Below are 24541 nucleotides of genomic sequence, written 5' to 3' on the forward strand. Positions count from 1 at the left end.
TCCCGCACCCAGGTCTCAGTCATGCACGCCAGGTCCGCTTGCTGTTCCATGACGAAGTCCCGAAGGACTATCGTCTTGTTGTTAATGGACCTGGCGTTGCAAAACACCAATGACGGAGAGGGGTTCATCTTCCGAATCCCCCTGCTGACCTCCCTTGGGATGGGTCGTAGGTTGGAAGGGCACCGAGCCGTCCTCTTTCTCAGGGCCCTTCCCTTGATGTTCTGCCTAGAACATTAGAGTCCATGCACTTAACCACTACCCCAAACTGGCTTTGGTGTAACCCTGCCTTTCTTCCATCATGGGCCTTCGAGAACAGAGAAGATGAGAGGTCTCTCACCCAGGCACTGACCCAACCCAGAGCTTTAGCAAGGTGTCTTCAAACCCCTCTACCCCAAAAACTGACCTAGTTAGGTCACCAACTTCAAGGTGGGTCCTAGAGTTCTCCCAGGATTACAACTGATCTCCAGACTCCAGAGATCAGATATTCTGGAAAAAATGCCAGCTACAGAGGGTGGATTCTGTGGCGTCACATCCCTGTTGAGCTCCAGGAATTTTCCAAGCCGGAGTTGGCAACAATAGATCCAGTATACGAGAATCTCTTATACAGGGGTCATTTTGTAGAAAAAGAGGTGCAGGAGCTCATTAGCATAACCTATTAGCATAACTCATTTGCATATGCCACACACCCTGACATCACCGCAACACCCACCGCTCAGGCTCCACTGGACTGTTTTGGATTGCTAGCTATTGGGGAGGGGGGGACGTGCAGATCTGTCCTCGCAGAAGAGGGAGAGCTTGTACATGAATAAAACTTGGTCTTAAAGGTGCCACTGGACTGTTTTAGGCCGGGGGGCCGATGGGGGGGGCTCTGCAGCTTACCTGGCTGCTTCTTGCTCTGACTGAGGGCTGCTGGGAGCAGGGGGTGGGGCTTGTTGCATGTGCCCGCCCCCTGGGCTCTTTACTGCCAGAGCTCCGCTCCTGTGCGCTCCTGCAGAAAATGACCCTTGGTCTTATATGCCTCAAGGTAAAGGTTATAGCTACTGTGGAAGGATGAACTTGGGGGGGGGGCTCAGCCCCCCAAAGGATATATCAGACCTTCCCCTAGAACTTCAGTTTTCTTTTGTTATCTTTTGATTTACAGGTTTCCTGCAGTAATGAGCCATATTAGCAGGATTCTGCTCAACCGAAGAACACTCCTGCTCCTGCCTTCCTGTACTTCAGCCAATGAGCACAAAGGTCTCTGGGATGACTGACAAGCACTTGGGGGCACTTCCTTTATTTAGAGCCAGTGTGGTGTAGTGGTTAGGAGTGCGGACTCTGATCTGGGAAAACCAGGTTTGATTCCCCACTCCTCGACATGCAGCCGCCGGTATGACCTTGAGTCAGTTACAAGTTCTTTCAAAGCTGTTCTCTCAAGGGCAGTCCTCAAGAGAGCTCTCTCAGCCCCACCTACCTCACAGGCTGTCTGTTGTGGGGAGGGGAAGGGAAAGGAGGTTGTAAGCTGCTCTGAGACTCCTTTGGGTAGTGAAGGGTGGGGTATAAAGCCAATCTCTTCTTCTCTTCTTCTTCTCTTCTTAGTTATTAGGCACTTGACAATCCAGTTTCAATTAAATTTTATTTGACAGTGAATCCATTGACTAAAGATATGTTGGCGTTTTGATGTGTGGCACGTGATTCCCTCCTAGCACCGTTGACCTACAGGACAGTGGGGGGAGAGAAAGCTCTTCATTTGTGCAGTTGGACTATTAGTTGCAGCTGTTTGCACAGTTTTACTGGTGGGGAGGCGTCACACCCTTTGCATGCTATGCCTACCTCCGTACAGTCCCTGGCCCGTGGCTGTGCCCTTTGGGGGACCCCTTGTTAAAAACGTACACGTTTGAGTTGCTGACACTGACGTTCTTCCGGCTTCGTTGCTCTCTAGGAGTGTACAGCACAATCCTCTGCATGTGTTATGTCCGCTGACCGCCACTAGGCGCCAGCGACTTATACCGGAGCTTGGCTCTCAGAGATAATAGGGACTAGGATCCTGAAACCTCAAGTGGTCACCAAGAGGAACCTTGGCGGGAAGTTTAAACCCTCCAATAGGACCTGTGGGTGGTCCACGGGGACTGTATATAGTTGGCCGCCTGGCCGGTATTTGGGTTGTTATGTTGTGTACTAGTAAACATGTGCTGACAATCACGCTGTTTCCTGATCATTCAATGCGTCGAACCCACTACACAACAGCATGCTCCCTGAGAAATCAGAGCCACCAATTTCAGTGGCTTTTCTCACTGGTACGTTTGCTTGTGGTGACCTGGGTGGCCCAGGCAAGCCTGAGCTCATCATGGAAGCTAAGCAGGGTTGGCCCTGGTCAGTATTTGGAAGGGAGACCACTGTGGACGTCTAAGGTTGCTACGCAGAGGATGGCAATGGCAAGCCACCTCCGAACGTTCTCTTGCCTTGAGAACCCCAGCAGGTTGACATAAGTCAGCTTCCAGTCCAGTGTCTCTTTTCCTTTAAGGAGGTGTCCGTCTATTTCACTGAGGCGGAATGGGCCCTGCTGGATCCAGGACGGAGAGCTCTGTATGGGGAAGACATGATGCAGAACCATGGGAATGTGGCCTTTCGGGTTAAGGATCTTTGGTGCTGTTACGATGAGGCATGAATCAAAATACTGAATAGTGATACAGTGTTTTGAGGCCTCGCCTGCTCTGTGGAACGGGCTTCCTCGGGAGGTGGTGGGCTCCCCTGCTTTGGAGGTTTTCAAACAGAGGCTAGATGGCCATCTGACAGCACTGCTGATCCTGCGAACTTAGGGGCAGATCGTGAGAGGGAGGGCAGGGAGGGCTGCCTCAGGGCTTAGTTCTCGTGGCCCTTTCTTACACGCCCAGGGAAGTGCTGGTTGCCACTTTGGGGTCAGGAAGCAATTTTTCTCCAGGCCAGTTTGGCCCCCAGTGATCCCGGAGGTTTTTTATCATCTTCTGGGCATGGAACAGGGGTCACTGGGGGCGTGGAGGGGGTTAGACTAGATGACCCTGGAGGTCCCTTCCAGCGCTGTGGTTCTCTGATTCTACGATTCTAAGTCAACTGTGACTTGATGGCACTTTCCACCACCATCAGGTCTGCTTAGGGTTTCAGCTTCAGTGTCTTGGAAGGGTGGGTAGCTTCATCTTGCTTCCGCTGTTCACGTGCATCAGTGCATGAGCTTGGACATCAAGGTGCTTCGCAGTGCACAATCTCCTGCCGTTCACAACGGCTGAGGTCGATGTCAAAGGGCTGATGACACGTTGGGAGACAGTGACACTGAGCGAGCCAGCGTGGTATGAATGCTAGGCTAGGATCTGAGAGATCTGAGTTCAAATCACGACTGTGCCGTGGAACCTTGCTGGGTGACCTTGGACCAGTCACTCCCTCTCGGCCTGACTTGTCTTGCAGGGCGGTTCTTGCAAGGACAAAATGGTGGAGAGGACAATTATATCAGCTGCTTTGGACCCCCGCTGGGGGACCTGATGCAGTAAATTAGTAGTTTTCTATTACATCTGGACTCAAGCGAACAGACTCCCATTTGGCCTTGACTTCAGCAGAGAGCCAGTTGTTGTAGAGGGAGCCAACTTCGCAGGCAGGGCAAAGACATCCATCCAAGGCAGCAGCAGAAGGGGCAGAGCGGGCAAAACAAACCGAGGGGTGTTTTGAGCACATCCCTATTAGCATGCGTGAAACAACAGAGAAGTCGCACTTGCGGGTTGTGTAACTCTAGGAAGAAACGTCGCTGCTGTTCTGTTTCTGCGCATATCCCTGTCTGGCATTCCGTGTGAGCTGGTGCAGCATACGGCCAAGAGAATGAGGCTGTCCAAATCTCACCTCTGCCACTAGAAAAGAGCAGGAGTCCAGTAGCACCTTGAAGACTAACAAAATTTGTGGCAGGGAAGGAGCTTTCGTGAATCACTGCTCACTTCTTCAGATACAGCTGGAATGTGCGTCCATCGGTCCTTATATCTTGGAGAGCGGAGTGATTTCAGATGCCAAATGACATTAGCAGGCAAATGACATTAGCAGGTGTGATTGAATTGGGTGTGATATGCAGAAAGGGAGTAGGCGTGGAGAAATCAGCATTGGTAATGAGACAGGAAACCTACTACCTCTCTGCATATCACACCTAATGTCATCTGAAATGTATAGGACATTTGGCACTTTCCAGTATATAGGACAGATAGACGCATATTCTAGCTATATCTGAAGAAGTGAGCAGTGACTCACGAAAGCTCATCCCCTGCTGCAAATTTTGCTAGTCTTTAAGGTGCTACTGGACTCTTGCTCTTTTCTTCTGCTACTGACAGACTAACTCGGCTATCTGTCTTGAACAAATTCATTGATTAGCCTTGGGTAAACCTCCCTCTCCCTCCCTCCCTCCATGGCTCAGCCCTCCCATGTGCACTGTGGGGGTAACGATAGAGGCCTGGTTGTTGTAAGGCTTACAACAAAGCAGTGTTATTACTAATAAATGCTTGGGATTGTTATGAATCGGGGTAGCAAGGGACCGAAGGAGGTTCTAGCAGGGATTGAAGGGCCGTGGTCTTTGTTTTGTTGCTGTTATGCCAAAATCCAGGGCTGAGAGCAGGTACCAATGCTCCCTCTAAGCTGTGGAGTCTTGTGAGCAAAAATTCTACTTTGTGAGCTACTGGCCTTAAAGTTGTGAGCGAGGAATTTGGCTGCTGCATAAATTAGTTTGCACTGGAGCTGTCCTTCCTGGGCTTAGAAAAAAATGTGTGAGCTGTAGGCTAAAAACCTGTGAGCTGGCTCACACTAACTCACCTTAGAGGGAACACTGGCAGGTACTAGCAATGGATCGCTGAAGCTTTGGCCATGTTCAGATTTACGTGATGTGCGCACAGCGGCCAACATGCTGACATAAGCCTAGGCTCTTTCAACTTCCGTGTGCATCAATTGCTGGCTCAACAGCACCCCCTGCTGCCTAACATGGACCATTTCTGACTATGAAGGGGGGAGTCAAATTACGTTTACTCATAAGTAAGCACCGCTGCTCTCTATTGAAAAATGCACAGAGGGGAAATGGAATATATTTGGCAAGCCAGGAATCCCAGCCACTAACCCTCCCTGCTTTTCACGCCACCTACAAAGCCGAATTGTTTTCTGTATGTGGGAGCCCTGATCCCTGTCGAAGAATGTCATGCCTTTGGGAGGAGCCTTAGAGGGTTCAATGGCAGATCATCTGCTTGGCATGCAGAAGGTCCCAGGTTCAATCCCCAGCATCTCCAGTTAAAAGGAGCAGGCAGGAGGGGATGTGAAAGACCTCCAACCTGAGACCCTGGAGAGCCACTGCCAGTCTGAGTAGACAAGACTGACCTTGCTGGACCAAATATCTGTTCAATATGAGACAGCTTCATGTGTTTAATTCCCACCCTGCCATTTTAAACACAGGCCCCGGTCACACGGGCCGGATATCGCGCGGGGGGGGGGAGGTATGGCTAATTGCCACGGTGCAGTTTGATCCGCGATTACGCAATCAGACGCACCGGCGGCACACCACGGGTCCTCCCCTCGGTGCCGGCGGGTAAACGAGGGACCGGAGGGGAAAGCCGCACGCCGGCGCGATCACACCACCGGCGTCTGGAGGCAGCCCATGGCAAACGTTTACTAGTACCTTGAAGGTACTAGTTTTTTAATGCGCATTGTCGGTGGTAAGCCATGGGTGCGCTGATTGCGCACCCGTGGCTTACCAGTTTGGTGTAGTGGTTAAGTGTGCGGACTCTAATCTGGGAGAACCGGGTTTGATTCCCCACTCCTCCACTTGCACCTGCTGATGTGACCTTGGGTCAGTCACAAGCTCTAGCACTGCTGTTCCTGAAAGAGCAGTTTGTGTCAGAGTTCTCTCAGCCCCACCCACCTCACAGGGTGTCTGTTGTGGAGTGGGGAAGGGAAAGGAGTTTATAAGCCGCTCTGAGACTCCAAGTGAAGGGCGGGGTATAAATCCAATCTCTTCTTCTTCTTCTTCTTCTCCACTTCCCAGATGTTGGGGTGTAATCGCGCCCGGATAATCCGTCCACCATCCGTGCCTCTCCCGCGGCAACTTTGCCATGTGACCGGGGCCACAGTATAGCTGACCTGCACCATTGCTAATGCAATGTAGGACAATTAAGTTTTTCGCCTTCATATCTTTAACCAAAGAGCCAGCATTTGTATGGCTTTTAAATGGGTGGGCACAGGGGTATTGCAGAAATTAGTACAATGCACAAGAAGAGAGAGGACTGCAAGTAAGCAATACCAAGTCCCTGACATATGAATCATTCCCAGTATATACTTTTGTAGAAGTGTATAACCTCACTCGCTAATAAAACAGGAACATTAAAAAATATATCGCTACTTGATCAGTGCATTGCTAAATGTATGTTTAATGCAAAAAAGGAACAAAAAATATCACCACCTTACACAAAAGCACTATTTTAAGTCCAAATTACATAGCTTGCAAGAGTACCTCAGTGCCATGGTATAGCTGGAGGTCAGTCTATAAATTTAAAACAAATAAATCCAATACGTAATCATTGTGTAATATTTATTAAAGTGCCCAAGGGCTAGCAGAAGTAATCTTTGCTCTGCTCTCTTGGTAAGGAACCGGCTTATGTGGAAAGCCGGTGTTAGAAAATGAGCACAGGAGCTCTTTGCGAGGCGCTTGGGTGGCGTCGAGCTGCTGAGTTCTTGCAAGCTCCTCTTGCTGCAGTTGTGGGTGTGGGTGTGTTGTGGACGTAGTCCATTTCGCTTCTAGGCTACGACTCCCCTCTCTCCTTTCAGACATCATTCACACCGTCGGCCCGATCGCCCAAGGGGAACCCAGCGCTGCCCAAGAAGCCGAACTCAGCAGCTGTTACACGAACAGCCTGAAGCTTGCGGTGGAGAACAAGCTACGGACAGTGGTAAGCAGGCCAGGACGAAGTTTCGGGTATTTGATTATTGGTGTTGCCAACCTCCAGGTGGCGGCTGGAGATCTCCTGGGATGACAGCTGCTCTCGAGGCGACAGAGATCAGTTCACCCAGACCAAATGGCAGCTTTGGAAGGTGGACTCTGTGGCATCCTACCCCATTGGAGTCCCTGCCCTCCCCAACCCCGCCCTCCTCAGCCTCCACCCCTGAAATCTCCAGGTACTTCCCAACCTGGAACTGGCAGCCCTATAATGATGATGGGAGTGGGGATCCACAGGAGCAAGTGTGCAGGCCAGAGACTTTCCAACTCAGGAATGAATTCACAAGGAAAGGAAGGGGCTGTCACTTTGTAGGGTTGCCAGGCTCCAGGTGGGACCTGAAGATCTGGAATTACAACTGATCTCCAGTCAACAGATCAGTTCCCCTGGAGGAAATGGCTGTTTTGGGGAGTGGATGCTATGGCCTCATACCCCACTGAGGTCCCCGCGCTCCCCAAACCCTGCCCTCCCCTGGCCACACCCACAAATCTCCAGGAATTTCCTAACCCAGAGCTAGCGACCCTAATGGCTTAGTTATGAGCTTCTGGGGGCATCCGGCTAGCCAAGTGCAGAAAACAGGATGGGGGGGGGGGTTTAACATGGACCTTTGGTCTGATCCAACAGGGCTCTTCTGAATGGTGGTGGAGGAAAGTTCCATCAAGTCACAGCTGACTTACAGCAACCTTGTAGGGTTTTCAAGGGGAGAGACCAACAGGAGTGATTTGTCCTTGGCTGCCTCCGCATCGTGACCCTGGACTTCCTTGGGGGTCTCCCATCCAAATACACCAGTTTGTTGTAGTGGTTAAGAGCACAGACTCTAATCTGGGAGAACCGGGTTTGATTCCCCACTTGGGATGGGGAGGCAGGGGTTAAAGGCAAAGCTTTGATGGGGGGGAGCAGAAGCCCTGCCGAGGGCGGTGGAGCTGGAGAGGCCGTGGCAGGCTTTTCGCAAGGGGCAAGGACTGCCCAGCTAGGGCCGGATGCAGGAGCAGGCAGGAAGTGCGCAGGGGTGAGGGTTTCAAGTAGCACATCAGGCACTCAGGTTTGCTAGCTCTGGACTGGTAAATTCCGGGAGATTTCGGAGGCGTGACTTGGGGAGGGCAGGGTTTGGGGAGGAGAGGGACCCCTGTGGAGTATCATGCCCGTAGAGTCCACAAGCCCGGGGTGCTGATAGGCAGACACTACCCCATTGACAATGTGGCCCTAGTTAGATGAACTGGAATTTGGAACTATATGTAAACCGCTCAGAGACTGGCAAAAAGGTTAGAGCGGTATATAAATGGAATGTATAAATAAATATAAAAATAAATAAATATAAACAGACACCCTGTGAGGTAGGTGGGCCTGAGAGAGCTCTTGACAGAAACTGCTCTTTTTCAAGAACAGCTCTTATCAGAGCTACGGCTTGCCCAAGGTCATCCAGCCAGGCGCAAGTGGAGGAGTGGGGAATCAAACCCGGTTCTCCCAGATTAGAGTCTGCACACATAACCACTACACCAAACTGGCACCAAAAGGGAAGTCTAGGCAGGCCAAACATTGCACGGGCCAAAACCCTCCATTGTGCACACTAGATCACCCTGTGCAGGAGACCTACAGCTGGGCCAGTTCTGCACCTGCCAGCTGGGAGAAGGATTTCAGCCCACTGCTCTAAAGGAGGAGCACTTGACCGATTTGCGGAGATGAAAAACAACATTGGGGGGGGGGGCGCTTCGTTTTGACCGAGGGGCACAGAAACATCGAGCCCAAACATTTAGAAGGCCACCAGAGAGAACCCTGAAATCCCACGTTGCATTTATTTTTGCATTTGTTTGTTTCCTGCTTTTCTCCCCACATGGAAATCAAAAGGGCTTAGAATTTCACTCTACCCATCTCCATTCTCTCACAACAATCCTGACAGGTAGGCCAGGCTGAGAGTTTGTGAGGGGCCCAAGGTCGCACAGCAGGCTTTCATGGTAAGAATGGGGATTCAAAGCCAGGTCGTCCAGAGTCCCAGTCCACCACTCTATCCGCTACACACTGGCTCTCTACATTAACTAAGCCTGTTCTTCTGTCGTAGCCGGCCTAGCCTCTGCCCGTGTGCAGAGCTCCTTCCCCACTACCACACAGTACAAAGGCAGTTAATCTTTGTGGTCTTCTGTGCGGGCATACATGGGGGACTGCATGATGGCAGGCCAGCCTTGGAGAGGAGCTGTCAAGCTTTTCTGAAGAAGCTTCTAGGCTCTGGAGTGCTCCCCCTCCCCTCTGCCTCCAGTGATCCCTTCTCCCTTTTCCCGCCCAAAGGGTCACATGAGAGGGGCGAGGCTAGCACTCCTCCCCTCAGTTCTCTTCTCGCCAACATGAGGAGAGGACGTACTTCAGATCGCTGCTTCGTGGGGCCTCAGAGAAACAAACAGGATCACTCCACGGAGCACACTGAAGACTTCTAAAGCAACCTACAGATCGGCAGGATGGCTCTATTTAAGAAATGTGGGGATTGCGAGGCAAAAATGGCCCAAAATGATGACCGTTCCTCATGCTTCTTCTTGTGACTGGGAGAGGGCCACAATACAGCCACGCGGCCGCCCTGTCAGCGCCTTACTCTGAAGGCCTGTGAAAGGAGAGCGGCAAGGCTTAAAGCCACGTTATGGGGGAAAGCCCTGGGTGTCCCGGACCCCCGTGGGGAAAACTGGACCCAAATCGACACGGGTGCGAGAGCCCATTTGGTGGCTTTGCCACGATACTCTTGTTTTCAGAGCTGCGATCACACACTTCCACACCAAGGCCGGCACTGGAACCACCTTCAAAAGAAGCAAGAAAGAAGGCTAAATGGCCACAAAGGCCTAGTCCAGACTGATCGCCATCGACCCGGTGTCATGCAGGTTCCCTCTCAGAACTGACCATCTCCCTCACGGAAAGCACACGCCCTGGATCGGGAGCAACAGTCCTCCCCACCTCGACTCTGACGGTTGACCTCCCCTTGAAGTCGAGCTTTGACACCGACGATCTTTAAATCGAAATCTCCATAATGCCACAATTTGCCATCAAGGCTCAACATTGGCTCATTTCTTTTCTTTTTTTTTAATAATTAAATTTTTTATTTTAAACACGAAATCATACATATAATCGCCATAACAACAATAACATAGTACTTCCTGTTTTAACACTAAAATAACCAGTTGAATGAGTTACATTGTTTTACTTTACAACAAATCGTATATGCGCCTTATACCTATACACTATAATACAGATACTATGTAACTACTTGTAACTTCTTTTATGGTAGACAAGCCAACCTCGTACTACTCTCCAATAACCAATATAAATTAACACTAAACACTGTGCTCACCAGAAGAGGAAACTTTCACAAAATTAAAGAAGATAGACAAAGACAAGAGCAAGATTCTACGAAATTCAAGAACTATTGCTGTTATATCCAATTATGATATTGAGACCATTCATGTGAGATAAACTGCTTGAGTGACAAGTAATCAAGTACTGGGAACCATTTTTCTGTAAAATTGGATTTTTTGGGATTTTGCAACAAATAGTTTAGTTTGTTGGTAACTGCATCCATCAAATAGTGACTCCATAATTTTTTGTACCATACTTCTATCGTGGGCGCTGTTTTCTCCTTCCAATATGAAGCGATTGCTGTTTTTGCATCCGAGGACCCCCTCACCATCTAGAGGGGATTTGTGGTGCTTGAATTCCTCAGGAGGATGAAATTTTAGAGGTTCCTGCTGTGGGTCCAGCAATCCCTCAAGGTAGTGGATGGGCAGGCAAACAACCACCTAATCAGGGGCCGTTCCCATTTATGATACTCAGTGGGCATCGCTACAACCCCCATGCCCATGGCAACCGGCGCGCCCTGCAAAGAATCCTTCAGCATCGAGGCAGCACCAGCAACTACATTACCAACCCAAGGGGACTCCTCCCCATCACCGGTCTGATCTAGAGGACTCACTTTATCAGTTATCGGAAGCGGGTTCAGAGAGCACTTCAGGGCCATCCCCACGTAAAACAGTTGCCGAATTTCCATCACACTCACCTACGGAAGATCCGAAGATGTATTCGAACAGCTGATCCAAATGGCAAAAGCCCTAGGACTGAAATTCAACATATCGGAACCACAGCCATCCAACCCCATAATGAAAGTCCTATACACCCCTGACTCAGGCCCAGTGGCTCTCCCATTATCACAGGAAATCCAGGACATACCTATAGCTATTGGGGCAAAGCTGACTTCGGTGCCAGCATCTTCAAAGAAACTAGAGAACTTATACAGAATCAGGGAAGAAGGCTGTGACTTCTTATTCAAAGACCCTCAGGTAAACTCCGTAGTGTCGGAGGTTCTGCCGGCAAAAGGACGAACTGGAAGTCATTCCTCCCCCCAGATGAGGAAGGCAGATGACCTGTCCTACTGATTTACTCCTCAGGAGCAATGGGACTGAGGGGAGCTAAATTTACAGCAGTCACAGGCTGCTATCAAATGTAGTTAAGGGGGGAAAACGTTACCGTTTGTAGAGATGTGACCAGTCGCTAAGCAAAGGGTGGTCAAAGCCCTTATTGTTGAAGGACAGAAATTGGGTAAAACAGCAGTTCAGCACTGCGAGGCACAGAGCAGGCTGCCCGAGCACATCGATGGCCTCAGGCATTGTCGTAAGGAGATATTCCTGGTGACACTCCTCAGCGCTCCCATTGGACACGAGAGCGAAAGTAAAAGACCTTCCATTCAAAGGTTGGGACCTCTTTAGTGGCCAGACTGATGCAGTCCTGGATGGAATCTGGAAGAATAAACTGACGGCAAAATCTCTGGGCATCCACTACTTTTAAGCAAAGGTTCTTTTCAAGGCATACTCAGAAATACTCTCAGTCTAGACCCTACCGTGCTCGGGGCTATAGATACGAGTCTCCTCCACCTCTACAGCAAGGCCTCAGGCCACCCTACACCCAACAATCCCAGCCCAGGAGGCAGGGTAGACAAAGGGGAACGAACCATCCCTAATCCCCCAGGGACCAGCATGCTAGAACGGCCCCATCGGCTTGACTAGTCTCAGACCACTGTTTTCTGAACAGATTGTCAAAGTTTTTCTTTGAATGGTACCATATTACAGTTGATGTTTGGGTATTCTTTTTTTGGAGTTCAGAAGGAGGAGATTGGATTTATACCCCGCCCTTCACTACCCCATTTCCTCCCCTCCCCACAACAGACACCTTGTGAGGTAGGTGGGGCTGAGAGAGCGCTCTCAAGAACTGCCCTTGAGAGAGAACAGCTCTGAGAGAACTTGTGACTGACCCAAGGTCACACCAGCAGCTGCATGTGGAAGCGTGGGGAATCAAACTTGGTTCTCCCAGATCAGAGTCTGCACTCCTAACCACGACACCAAACTCTCTCCTCTTGATTATACTAAAACTAGGTTTTGCAAGCCTTCATTGTTCTTGACGCAGGAAATCTCCTTATTGACCAAAGGAACAATTACAAAGAAGGATCTTGAAAGCCAATCAAAAGGCTTTTCCCCTTCCGCTAGATATTTCACCGTTGATAAGGGAGAAAGCAAGAGGCCCATTTTAAACCTCAGATCCTTGAGTAAACATCTGAGGGTCTTGAAGGTTAGATTGCTATCCTTACAGGAAGTGAAATACTTTATACCCTGTATAGCTTTGCAGACTATAATATTTTCAGATCCCCCAATGAAGCAATGTGCCAGACATATAGAGGTCATAGTTAATGAATGACTTTCCTACGGCAACATCTTTATTGTTTTTGCATGCTATTCTCTGTTTTGATCCTTTGAACAACCACATTGGAAGTTATTGAACCAAGTCTAACTGTGTGTGGTGCGGTTCCACAAAGCCAAAAACTTTCTTAAATTTGTAGCTATCCATGAACTTGTTTTTAATTAGTTTATTTAACTGTAAGGTAAAGGTAAAGGTTCCCTTGCTCGAAAGCCAGTCGAATCCGACTCTAGGGTTGCGGTGCTCATCTCCGTTTCAAAGCCGAAGAGCCAGCGCTGTCCGAAGACGTTTCCGTGGTCATGTGGCCGGCATGACTAAACACCAAGGCGCCCGGAACGCTGTTACCTTCCCACCGAAGTGGTACCTATTTATCTACTTGCAATTTCTTGCTTTCGAACTGCTAGGTTGGCAGGATATTTAACTGTAGGAATGTTTTAAAATGATGTTTTTACAGTTGTTCATCGCTCAGAGCACTGAGTACTCAGGGACTGAGCGATTTTTAAATCTAATCTATAAATAAATAACTCCTAATGTTGGTTTCCCATACTAGACCTGAAAGATACATATTTCCACATCTTGACACACAAGAGTAGTAGGAAAAACTTGAGGTTCTCATACACTAATAGCACCTATGGGCAGTGTTCCCTCTAATCTGAGTTAGTGTGAGCTAGCTCACAGTTTTTTAGCCTCCGGCTCACACATTTTTGTCTCCGCTCGGGAAGGATGGCTCCAGAGCAAACAAATTTATGCAGTAGCCAAATTGCTCGCTCACAACATTAATGCCAGTAGCTCACAAAGTAGAATTTCTGCTCACAAGATTCCACAGCTTAGAGGGAACATTGCCTATGGGTATATGGTACTTTCCTTTCAGACTTGCAACAGTCCCCAGGGTGTTTATCAAGTGTGTGGTACAAATCTTAGCTCACGGTTGTGATGTTGTACTGTATACCTTTACCTAGATGATTGGCTCTTTGTCAGTGACTCTCCAGATAGACTCCTCAAAAACATAGAGTTGGCATTGCATACTATCCAATCACTATGTCTGTTGGTGAACTGGGAGAAATCCTGCCTCTGTCCCATTCAATCAATCAAGTTCTTTGGAGCCTTGTTAGATTCACAAAACGGAAAGGCTTATTTGCCTCTTTCCTGAGTAAAAACCATATTAGCGCTGGTAAAGAAATTTTTTGCTAACAGATATCAGTCAGCGAAATGTATTCAAAAGCTGTTAGGCTACATGGCCTCCACCATGGCAGTGGTCCCACATCCTTGATTACATCTGAGACCATTGCAAAATTGGTTTATAAGGCACTTCAGTAACAACTCCAATCGCCATTCAAAAAGATTGTCTGTTCAAGGGTCATCTCTACTCTGGTGGTCAGTTCAGGGGAACCTCCTTAAGGAAAGGAAAAGAAGAAGAAGAAGAAGAAGAGATTGGATTTATACCCTGCCCTTCACTACCCAAAGGCGTCTCAGAGCAGCTTACAAACTCCTTCCCCTTCCCCTCCCCACAACAGACACCCTGTGAGGTAGGTGGGGCTGAGAGAGCTCTTGACAGAAACTGCTCTTTTTTCAAGAACAGCTGTGCCAGAACTACGGCTTGCCCAAGGTCATTCAGCCAGGTGCAAGTGGAGGAATGTTGAATCAAACTCGATTCGCCCAGATTAGAGTCCACTACACCACTTAACCACTACACCAAACTGGCCCCCCTAGGAATGGCATCGATCTTTTCACAGATGGATCACTCAAGGGGGGGGGCTCACTGTCAAGGTTTAAAGGTGAAGAGAATGTGGACTAAGAGAGAATCCACAACAGACACTTGTGAGGTAGGTGGGGCTGAGAGAGCTCTTTCAGGAACTGCTCGTGAGAGAACTTGTGACTGACCCAAGGTCACACCAGCAGCTGCATGTGGAGGAGTGGGAAATCAAACCTGGTTCTCACAGATTAGAGTCTGTGCTCTTAACCACTACACCAAACTGGCTCTGTCTTGCTGCTCAACCAAATATCTGGGACTAAGAGGGCAGGGAGTGGAAGTGTTGTAAGTAGGGTTTGCCAGTCGCCACTTGGGGGTGGGGATCCCTCGGGTTGGAGCATCTCCACCTGGTTCAAGGCAATCAAAAATGGGGGGGAATTGCCCCTCCAAATGGGCAAGAAACCGAAAGTAAACGCGACATGCCTACGTCACCTGAAAGTGACATAGGCAAGCCCGTGACTTCGGGGAGGGAGAGAGACGCTCTGGGTTTTGGGCAAAACTCTGTGGTTTAAAGCTAATTCTACCATAGAGTTTTGCCCACAAACCAGAGCGTCACCCCCAATGTGCCTACGTCATCTATAAGTGACGTAGGCACGTCGCGTTTATTTCCTGCTTCTTCCTCCTTCCCTCCTGGTAAGTGCACTCCCCATGCCCCGACCTCTGGGCCGAGGAACCTGGCAACCCGAGTTCTAAGGAAGTCAGAATCAGAATCCTCAACACATCAGGCTTCGTCAAAGCGCTTTCAACCGGGAGACTGTCACTAACACCCTTCCTGCCTTTCTGTCCCACCAGGCCTTCCCCTGCATTTCCACGGGTGTGTTCGGTAAGTGGAAGGAGGGGGGTAGCGGTGCCCCAGCCTTCTTGAGAGGGAGGGCCGGACTGGAACCTCTTCCGCAACATCCCTTCTCCTTCTCTCCCCAGGCTACCCCAACGAGGCCGCTGCCGAGGTTGTGCTGCACACGCTCCATAACTGGCTCGAGGACAACAAGGAGAAGGTGAGGGATGTGGCAGGCTGCTCCCAGGGAGCACCTCTGTCGCTTACTGGAAAGCTAGCCCAGCATTCCCATTAGAGCATCACAGACCTCTTACATGCTGACAGTGAGTGGGCGGGGGGAGCAACAGAGAAGCCATGAAAAGACATCTCTGTAAAGGATTTTTTTAAAATGTATTTTGTGTGTGTGTGTGTGTGTATGTGTGTGTGTGCGCACTTGTGAGCCTGGAAGTCATGGTGACTTCTGGCGACCCCTAGTGGGGCATGGACATTTCAGAGAGGTGGCTTGCTATTGCCTGCCTCTGCGTCCTGGCCCCGGTATTCCTTGGAGGTCTCCCATCCAAGTACTTGCCAGGGTTGGCCCTGCTTAGCTTTCGAGATCTGGGCTTGCCTTGGGCTATCCAGGTCAGGGCTGTAAAGGGTTTTTTAAAGGGGGAAATATGTACAAATGTGCATTTAAAAAAAACTGAAGACAGATGAAGAAGTGGCTGCATGCAAATTAATCAGAACAGATTTATAAAAACCTGGGCGAAAGGGGGCAGAGCCTACAAGAAAGGGAGAAGGAAGCCTCTCGGTTGATGGGCCCACCCTCTCACTGCCGTCAGTAAAGTTAGGATGTTACAGTGATGGTGGGAAGTTATGTTGAGTCGCAACTGACGTACAGTGACACCCCCCCCCCAGATCGTTTGTCATTGGCTCTCTGCCTAACGACCCAGGACTTCCTTGGTGGTCTCCGGTCCAAGTACTAGTCAGGGATGACTCTGCTTAGCTTCCGAGATCTGACAAGATCGGGCTTGCCCGGGCTATCCAGGTTAGGTAAAGGTAAAGGTTCCCTTGCTCGAAAGCCAGTCGAGTCCGACTCTAGGGTTGCGGTGCTCATCTCCGTTTCCAAGCCGAAGAGCCAGCGCTGTCCGAAGACGTTTCTGTGGTCATGTGGCCGGCATGACTAAACACCAAGGCGCATGGAACGCTGTTACCTTCCCACCAAAGTGGTACCTATTTATCTACTCGCAATTTCTTGCTTTCAAACTGCTGGGTACCAGGTCAGGTACCCGTAAGTAAAAACACAGCTAAGAATACCGTATTACGCACGAAACACACACACCCCTCGCTGCAGGCAGTGTAGAATTGAGCAAATTGCATGAACCGCCTCAGTTTGGACATTGCTGCTCCATGCCCCCCGCCCCCCCGCCGATGGTTACATATCTTCTGCTGTCCTCCCGGCAGGTCGACCGAATTATCATCTGTGTCTTCTTAGAGACAGACGAGATGATCTACAAGGAGAAGCTGCCTCGTTTCTTCCCCGTCGGTGGGTCCCGGACATCCTCCCGGTGGGCTTTTTCAAGGGGTGGGCTCTGCTGAGACCTTCAGACGCCCAGAACTTATCTCCTTTGTGTGTAGGGTGTCAGCAGGGTGAGGGGGGGGGCAAGGGTCCTTCGTAGGGATTCACGTCTTCTTCCTCTGTTTCCAGCTTGACCACATTTCCCAGTCTCTGCAGGGGGTAAGAGCTTCCCGGCACTGGCTGCAGTGTTTTAAGGGGGGGGGGCATGTGTGTGCTTGCCTGACACTTAACACACTCACATAGTTGGCTGTGGGGGGCAACAGTGGGAGGGCTTCTGGTGTCCTGGCCCCACTGCTGGACCTCCTGATGTCACCTGGTATTTTTGGCCACTCTGAGACAGTGTTGGACTGGATGGGCCATTGGCTTGATCCAACACTGGCTTCTCTTCTGTTCTTATGGCTCACTAATGGGCCCAGCCAGGACTCCTGGGTCCCCTCCAGTGACTGGGTAGCTCCCCTTCTCAGGGACAGGATTATGGAGGGTAAAGAAGGGATCGGATGGCTACCTAGCTAAAAGGGTGCCTCAAGAGCTGGGGGGGGGGCCCCTGTGGCCCAGTGGCAGAGCATCGGCTTGGCATACAGACGGTCCCAGGTTCAATCCTCAGCATTTCCAATTAAAAGATCTGGCAGCAGGTGAAGTGAAAGACCTCTGCCCAAGATCCTGGACAGCTGCTGCCAGTCAGAATACATGTATCAATGGTCTGATTCAGTATGAGGAAGCTTTGCGTGTTCATGTGTGTGTTTTAGAGGCTGTGCTGCCCCAGACAGCATTTTAAACTGTAGTTAAGTAGAACTGCCATATATCTTTAAGAGCAGTGATTCCTGGGAATTGAAGTCTTTAGTTAGACATCCCACAGCATCCGGCACACAGACGCGCGAGGATTCGAGTTTTACAGCTCTCTTCCCGTGGCCTTTGTTCTCTTTAAACGGCAAGGAGATGGGAACGCGCAATCCTTTTCACCATGAGCCAGTGAACTGAATTAGATTACAAAGATATGAATTTCCCCAGTTATTCAGCTTGATTGTGAGTACAGAAATCTTCTGTATGCATGTGCCTAAGTGGTAGAGCATCTGCTTGGCATGCAGAAGGTCCCAGGTTCATAGAATCCTAGAATCACAGAGTTGGAAGGGGCCATACAGGCCATCTAGTCCCGCCCCCTGCTCAGTGCAGGATCCGCCTAGACCGCATCCCTGACAAGTGTTCATCCAGCCACTGCTTGAAGACTGCCAGTGAGGGGGAGCTCACCACCGCCTGAGGCAGCCGATTCCACTGTTGCACAACTCTGACTGTATAAATGTTTTCCCTAATGTTCAGCCGGTACCTTCCCGCCCTTAATTTAAACCCATGATTGCGAGTCCTCTCCTCTGCTATTCAGTCCCCAGCAGCTTCTCCAGCCAAAAAGGTCAAGCAGTAGGTGATGTGAAAGGCCTCTGCCTGAGACCCAGGACGGCTGCTGCCAGTCTGGGTAGACAATACTGTGTATTTACTGCATGGCAGAGTTACACACAGGAAGCATATAAAATAACCAAGTAGATACAACAGTTATGCGGGCGGATCGAGCAATCCCCCTAAGTACTACTGTCTAAGTTTTCAGTCCGCCCAATCACACCTGGGGAGAGCAGGAAGAGCTCCATCCCATCTCCCTGGAAAGCACGACGCTGAGATTCCTGTGAGAGATGTAAAATAGTCTGGCGGGCTGCACCACGATCTCATTTGGGTCTTGGTACTTTGCCCCATTTAAACAACAGGTCGGCACAACTGCCAAAGCCTGTTCGTGGGACTTTGATGGGGGGAGGGTCTGAGTATAAGGCGACTGGTCAACCAAGCTCCAGAGGCCAAGCCCATCCCTGCCTTGGGTGCAAGAGGGGAAACTATTTTTGCATGGGTTGCGGGGGGAGGGGGGCTGCTTGGCTAATCTAGGGAAGCAAGAGGGCAAAGGTGGCTTATGGGGAGCAGCAGAATTGCAAGCAGCTGGACTGAAGTGATTGCATGTGGCCGAGGCCGACCCCCCCCCAAAAAAAAACACAATCGGGGTGGGGAGAAGGGCTGCTTGCCAGAGCTGAGAAGAGTCCAAGAAGTAACCTAGAGGGGAGACTGGGAGTTGGTCCTCTGACCTCCCTATTAACAAGAGGCTCGTAGGGGGTGGGGGGGTGTTCTCCAGATTTTTTTTTTTGCTGGATAATGCATCATCCTCCCCGCCCCCTTAGATCTCAGCCCCACCCTCCAAACGCTTAGAACACTGACCGTATGGGCGTACTGGGGAGGAGGCAGGAAGAGTCTGCAGTTTATGAAGGACCCTGGAATTGAATTGGGGGGCTGGGGTGGACAGTCCTTGACCGCCAGAGCTGACCTGTGTTTCTTTCCTACCCCACAGATGCACTCGGAGGCCCCCACTCGCAGCTCTGAGCCTTCCTTCGCTCTGGGCCACTGGCACAAGATATCTCACGCTTGGGAAGGCGGGGGGGGACGAAACAGACCCTGCTTTTGGAATAAATTCTGAACCTCCAGTCCTGTTGCACACCTTGTAAGATGGGGAGGGGAGGGGAGAGGAAGATGTCAGAAGAGCTGGAGCCAAGCCTGGCAGAAAAAGACAACCGCCGGGAAAACGTACCGGCCCACCTGCCAGCGAGAACCCTCTGTCACAAAAGGCAGCTTTTGGTCCTTGTCTGGGAAGGAATTGGCAGGCGCCTCTAGTGTGTTTTCCAACGACAAGGCTGTTTGGGATTTTTTTGGGGGGGAGGGGAGCAAGGGAGGAGGCAAAGCCGTTCTGGGAGAGCAGAGCCAGAGAGGCTGGGGGTTTGTGTGGAATCAGCAATGCTATAAATAAGCCCAGACCCTAGAAAACACATCAAAGCCCCCTCTGTAGTGGAAGACTGCCAAAGACGGTTTCCCAGCCACCAAGAAACCCCCTTTGTAAAAAAAAGAACCAAAGTTGGAACATTCAGGATCCAGGGTACCAGCAAAACGCACGACACAAGAGACTTGGCAGCTTCTAGGACCCTGCCTGAGACCACCGCCCCCCAGGGGCCCCGAGACAAACAAGAGGGGGCAATAAAGGATGACACAGGAGTGAATGTGTGCGCACCTCATCAACAGGGAACAGGCCAGCCACACGCCCCCACCAGCTGCCTCCGAGCAGGGCAGTATTAATTAATTCTTCCATTATCTCTTCAGGGGAATCCAAACAGCAATTCCTTCTCTGTCGCTTTCTCTTCTTCTCTCTCTCTCTCTCTCACACACACACAGACGTACACACACACTGCTCCGTAGAGACATCAGCAGCAGGAAGAGACAAGGGTGGAATATGGATCAGCTGAATAGCACTGAGGCGGGGGGGGGGGGGAAGAAGGGGAAACTGAAATGGTAGGAACAGGGCATGGAGCACAATTAGAGGCATCTGGCAAGCTGGGGAAGTCTGCCGAAGTGGCACGGTCCATCTGGACTGGAAGGAAGTTCGAAACAGGCATAGGTAAGAGGGAAAGGGTCCAAACTGACCGTTTACGCCAAAGCCTAGTTTAGGGATTTGCAACATAAGGCAGTTCACTCCATCAGTGATGTCTTCTTAGGGCCCACCTGGACTGTCGACAACAGTCCAGCTTCCAACAGTGACCACTCAGGTTCTTTTGGGAAGTCAAAGGAGCCAAGCACGAGAGCAGCAGCTCCCCACTGTATCCCCCTGCCCCCGTTCCCAGTATTCAGAGGTATGCTTCATCTGAACGCGGAAGTTCCAATGAGCCATCACGACCAATATAGAGCCTCCAAGAAGTCATCTAAGCTCATGGCCATGAACACAGCATGTGGCAGTGAATTCTGCATAGCACAAGTTCTTCCTTTGGTGTGTTCTAGATCTGTACCGGGGGGGGGGGAATCATAAGACTTAGATCTCCCTAAATTGGTGACTGGGCCACGCGTGAGAGTTCTTATGAATGCAAGGTAGCACTCTATCGTGCAAAGAGGGAAGTGTGGTGTCGCACCTGTGCAGCCAGACCCCTTTGTGGGGCAGCCCCAGAAGGCAGCCAAGGAGAATCTTCTCCAGCCAGACAGAGGGAGAGCAGGCCACCTCCCCGACCCCACCTGCAAGGAGCTGCTTCCTGTTGCGAGAACACCCCTTTATGAAGTCAGTATTTCACAAAGCGGCCATTCTCCATGCCGAAGGAACTAAACTGTGCTTGAAAATCCCTGTGAAGTATATCACACGCTGCATGACAAATGCCGATTTGATTTGGTGGCAGAGAGTACCGCCAAGTTGCAGCCAATGCCTGGGGACCCCTGGTGCCATGGCCAACCTTGCTTAGCTTCCAAGATCTAATGAGGTCAGGCTAGCTGGGGCCATCCAGGTAGGGATGCTGACCATCCAGGTCTGTATTGTGATTGGGGAGGGGGGCAGGAAATCACAGCCAAGTAAAAGGAGGACTAACCTCTGCAAAGCACCAACAGCCAGTGGCTGGACAGCAGAAGGTCTATGCCAGGGGTGTCGAACTCATTTGTTATGAGGGCCAGATTTGACATAAATTGGACTGTCAGGCCAGGCCATGTGCGCAATAAAATGTAATGCCAGGTAGCGGAGATATAAATCTTGAGTATGCTGTTCAAGTGTGTATCTGTAAGCTGCAAACCTACTTTTGATTTGTTGACATTCATTACAGAAATCTCATGCTCAGAGTTCTGAGCCTGAGACCCAAGGGAAAACATGAAATGGCTGGGCCTTGCGACCTTTTGTACATAAATTGCTCTGTGTGCTGGTCAAGAACGTGAGAAGGCACCATGACACACTTAGGGCTATGTGTTTGTCTTCAAAACTATAGACTTCCTCAGTGGTCAGTATCAGTCTACTATCTGGGAAGTCCAAGTTCAAAATCTCCAAAAGGAAATGTGCTGGGTGAACTTGGTCTGTACACACACACTCAGCCTAATATACCTCATTTGCTTGTTGTTATTCCTCATCTAAAATAGTTCACATTGCTTTCCTACTAAGAAAGACTGGATCACGAGGGTGTGAATACAGTCAAAAGGGGGTGAGACTGCAGTTGCACGCAGAAGAGCCCTGGCATAACGAGCCCAACAAAATACATACTTTATCAAAGCACACAAAAGCTCATACATTGGATAACACTTTGTTGGTCTTAAAGGTGCTTTGTATTTCTCCCCATGACGATGCAGGGAACAGAAGCTTGCACATCTCTCCTGAGTGATAGAGTCTGAGAAAGCAAGTGATGAAGCAGCAGTAGCAACAGAACTGAAGAAAGCAGCAGGACGACAGCCAGTCCCTTGCGGACCTGGTAGAATCCTTCTGGGGGCCTGATTCGGTCCCCGGGCCGCATGTTTGACACCCTAGTCTATGCAGACCTTCTCTGATTCCCAAGATTTCACCAGGCGCTGGCTTCATATCTCCAAAAAATCTTTTGTGTGCACCCTTGAGGACTAGAATCTTGTCATTTAGGAGCTATAAGGCACCAGCGGCCAGACTGCAAACAGATGTGCTGTGCCTGGCCTCCCATGAGATGTCAAAGACCACTGTTGCTTGGTCATTTTTTTGGTGATGGTATTTTGTGCCTAGACAGACAACCTTCCTTGGGGCTGGCTTGCAGGATGGGGAAAAGGGGCCGGCCCACCCCTTGAAGCACCAAACAGAGGCCACCAGGCAAGTGTTTCACCGGCATCCCCTTTAATAAAACACAGAAGTGTGTGAGTGTAACAACAAAAGGAGAAAAAAAATAATAATAATAAACCAAGTGAGCGAGATGGCAGCAAGAGCGATCACCATTTACAACCACAGACGACGCTGCCTAGCGGGTGGGCAGGGAGACGTGGGCGAGACAGAGAGAAAGAGGGGGCCTGGCTAACCGGCCAGGCGGGAGCCCCCCCCAATACTGCCTCTATTTATACAGGATGTCGTAGTGTCCCGGTCTGTACAGTAGATACACTTTGGGCTCCGAGCCCTCAGGGAAGATGTGGGGATTGGTGGCGCCGCCCTCGCCCCGGTCCATGTATTCCACCAGGATGGAGACGTTGAGGGCCTGGGCTAGCGCGATGATATGGATGTGGTCACTTTCCTTGCACATGGGCTCCACCTCCTGGGGCAAGAGAGAAAACCAAAGAGGGGAGGCACAGTCAGTGTTGCCCTCCCCAGAGAGGGCACTCAGGGGGCCCTGAAGACTCTTACACACGCACACACAAGTCATTATTATTATTAATATCAGCCGTTCCAAAAGAAAATCTCAACAAATGCTGCAGATGCAGTTTTTTTAAAAAATCACAATAAAGCAAGCAGGCTGGAAATAAAATGGCAAGTAACAGGAGAGGAGAATCAACTCCAAGCTTGGGGAAATGATACCGTTTTGGTCTGGCACCTGAAAGGTAGTCGAGGCAATGCCAGGCAAGTGGCTTTGAGGAGGGTGCTCTCTAGGTAAGGGGCCACCACAAAAAAGGCCCTGTCCTCTATACCCATGGTCTTAAAACAGCGAGCAGGTTCGTGGAAGCAGGCCATTCTTTTAACTAGTTCCAAAACACATCAAGCATTGCAGGTCAAAATCAGCACACCGAGTTCTGGCCAGAAATAGACTAGAAGCCAGCAAATTGATTTTAACGCTTGTGAGAGAGTAGAAACCCTGTTCAGTCTGGCCCCTGCGTTTGATTTCTCAGCCTTTGTCTGTGACTGCTCACGCTGCCTCCAAGCTCCCCTCTGCAGTGGGGGTGGGCGGGATTGGGCTAGAACACGGCTTACTTGAAACATTGTGGGGGGGGGGCAGAACAGAACCATGGAACTTGCTTGGCACGGCGATCCTACAAATATACAAATCTTGCATGTCTCTTTGTGTGACCTCTCTGACGCTTGTGTGCCAGACAGACAGCAGGGTACACCCAGAGGTCTCACGGCCCTCCTCTTGGCAAGGGCTCCCGAAGATATTCTGTGCTAAATATGCCCCGCCCATCCCAATCCTGTGCTGATAATCTTCAGTAAATAATCAGAAGGTTTTGAGCAAATGGAGTTACTCTCTTGTTTTGCTTAACGCGGCACCATATCTACTCAGTGTGATGTAGTCCACAACTCTCATGAAGTGGGGAGAGAAGGAAAGCCACAATGCGGTGGGGCCAACCCTCGGGCTCAGCAGGGGGCCAACCTCATTTCCTAGTCTCCTCCAGTTGAGCCTCAAAGGTTCACGCGCTTGTCCTGGGATTCACAAACAATTCCGTATCTTTAGAGAGGCAGGCGGCCAGGCAGCAGCTTAGGGAGGCATCCAAAAAGCAAGAAGGTCACAGGCTTTTACAGGCAGAAGAGAGAATGCGGAAACCAATGGCTTGCCTCCGGCACAAAGTCCTGCCTAAGGCTCTTCTTTTTCAGCAGGCGGCACCTGTACGTTTTCCCTGCTCCTTGAGGACTAGAAACCTCAGAAATAGAAAGCCGGAAGCAATGAGGATTACATATGGAAAATGCAGCCAGGTAGACTTTCAGAAGGAACTGCTGGTCCAAAGCATCACGGATCCTCTCAGGAAGCATGAAGAAGACAGACACCCAGAAGCCTCTTCCTCTCTGGCAAAACAATCCAGCCCCCGCAACAGGTTTCCTTCCCCACTGTCTCCCACCCCGGCCCCCAGCGATCCTTACCTGCTGGCAGAACTCCTTTATGCTGCGCCCTCCCTCGATGAAGTGCTCAAAGAACTTGTTCTCACGCTGCAGATACCCGGAGGTGAGCAGTCGCAGGTACACCACCAGGTAATCTGAGGTGCTCTGGTCATTGAAGGAGGCCAGCAGCTCCGGAACCGTGATCTGCTTCTCCACTTGCTTT

At 50.4% G+C, this 24541-nt stretch overlaps 2 protein-coding genes across 2 annotated transcripts in view; one reads left to right on the forward strand and one right to left on the reverse strand.

The window, feature by feature from the left end:
• The window catches only part of LOC107118245 (O-acetyl-ADP-ribose deacetylase MACROD1-like), a 37944-nt gene extending 18689 nt beyond the window's left edge, over positions 1–19255 (forward strand). Inside the window, exons 2-6 of the mRNA XM_015420546.1 lie at positions 6790–6911; positions 15214–15244; positions 15343–15416; positions 16640–16721; positions 19129–19255. Coding sequence (XP_015276032.1) covers positions 6790–6911; positions 15214–15244; positions 15343–15416; positions 16640–16721; positions 19129–19160 — 341 coding nt within the window. The 3' untranslated portion in view covers positions 19161–19255. The remainder of the gene's footprint in view (positions 1–6789; positions 6912–15213; positions 15245–15342; positions 15417–16639; positions 16722–19128) is intronic.
• Positions 19256–22402: 3147 nt separating this feature from the next.
• OTUB1 (OTU deubiquitinase, ubiquitin aldehyde binding 1) overlaps positions 22403–24541 on the reverse strand; it is an 8262-nt gene continuing 6123 nt past the window's right edge. The window contains exons 5-6 of the mRNA XM_015420547.1: positions 24361–24537; positions 22403–22828 (exon numbers count right to left, since the gene is read on the reverse strand). Coding sequence (XP_015276033.1) covers positions 22631–22828; positions 24361–24537 — 375 coding nt within the window. The 3' untranslated portion in view covers positions 22403–22630. The remainder of the gene's footprint in view (positions 22829–24360; positions 24538–24541) is intronic.

The sequence above is a fragment of the Gekko japonicus genome, unplaced genomic scaffold (genome assembly GCF_001447785.1).
Source record: "Gekko japonicus isolate JY-2015 unplaced genomic scaffold, Gekko_japonicus_V1.1 scaffold713, whole genome shotgun sequence".
NCBI lineage: Eukaryota > Metazoa > Chordata > Lepidosauria > Squamata > Gekkonidae > Gekko > Gekko japonicus.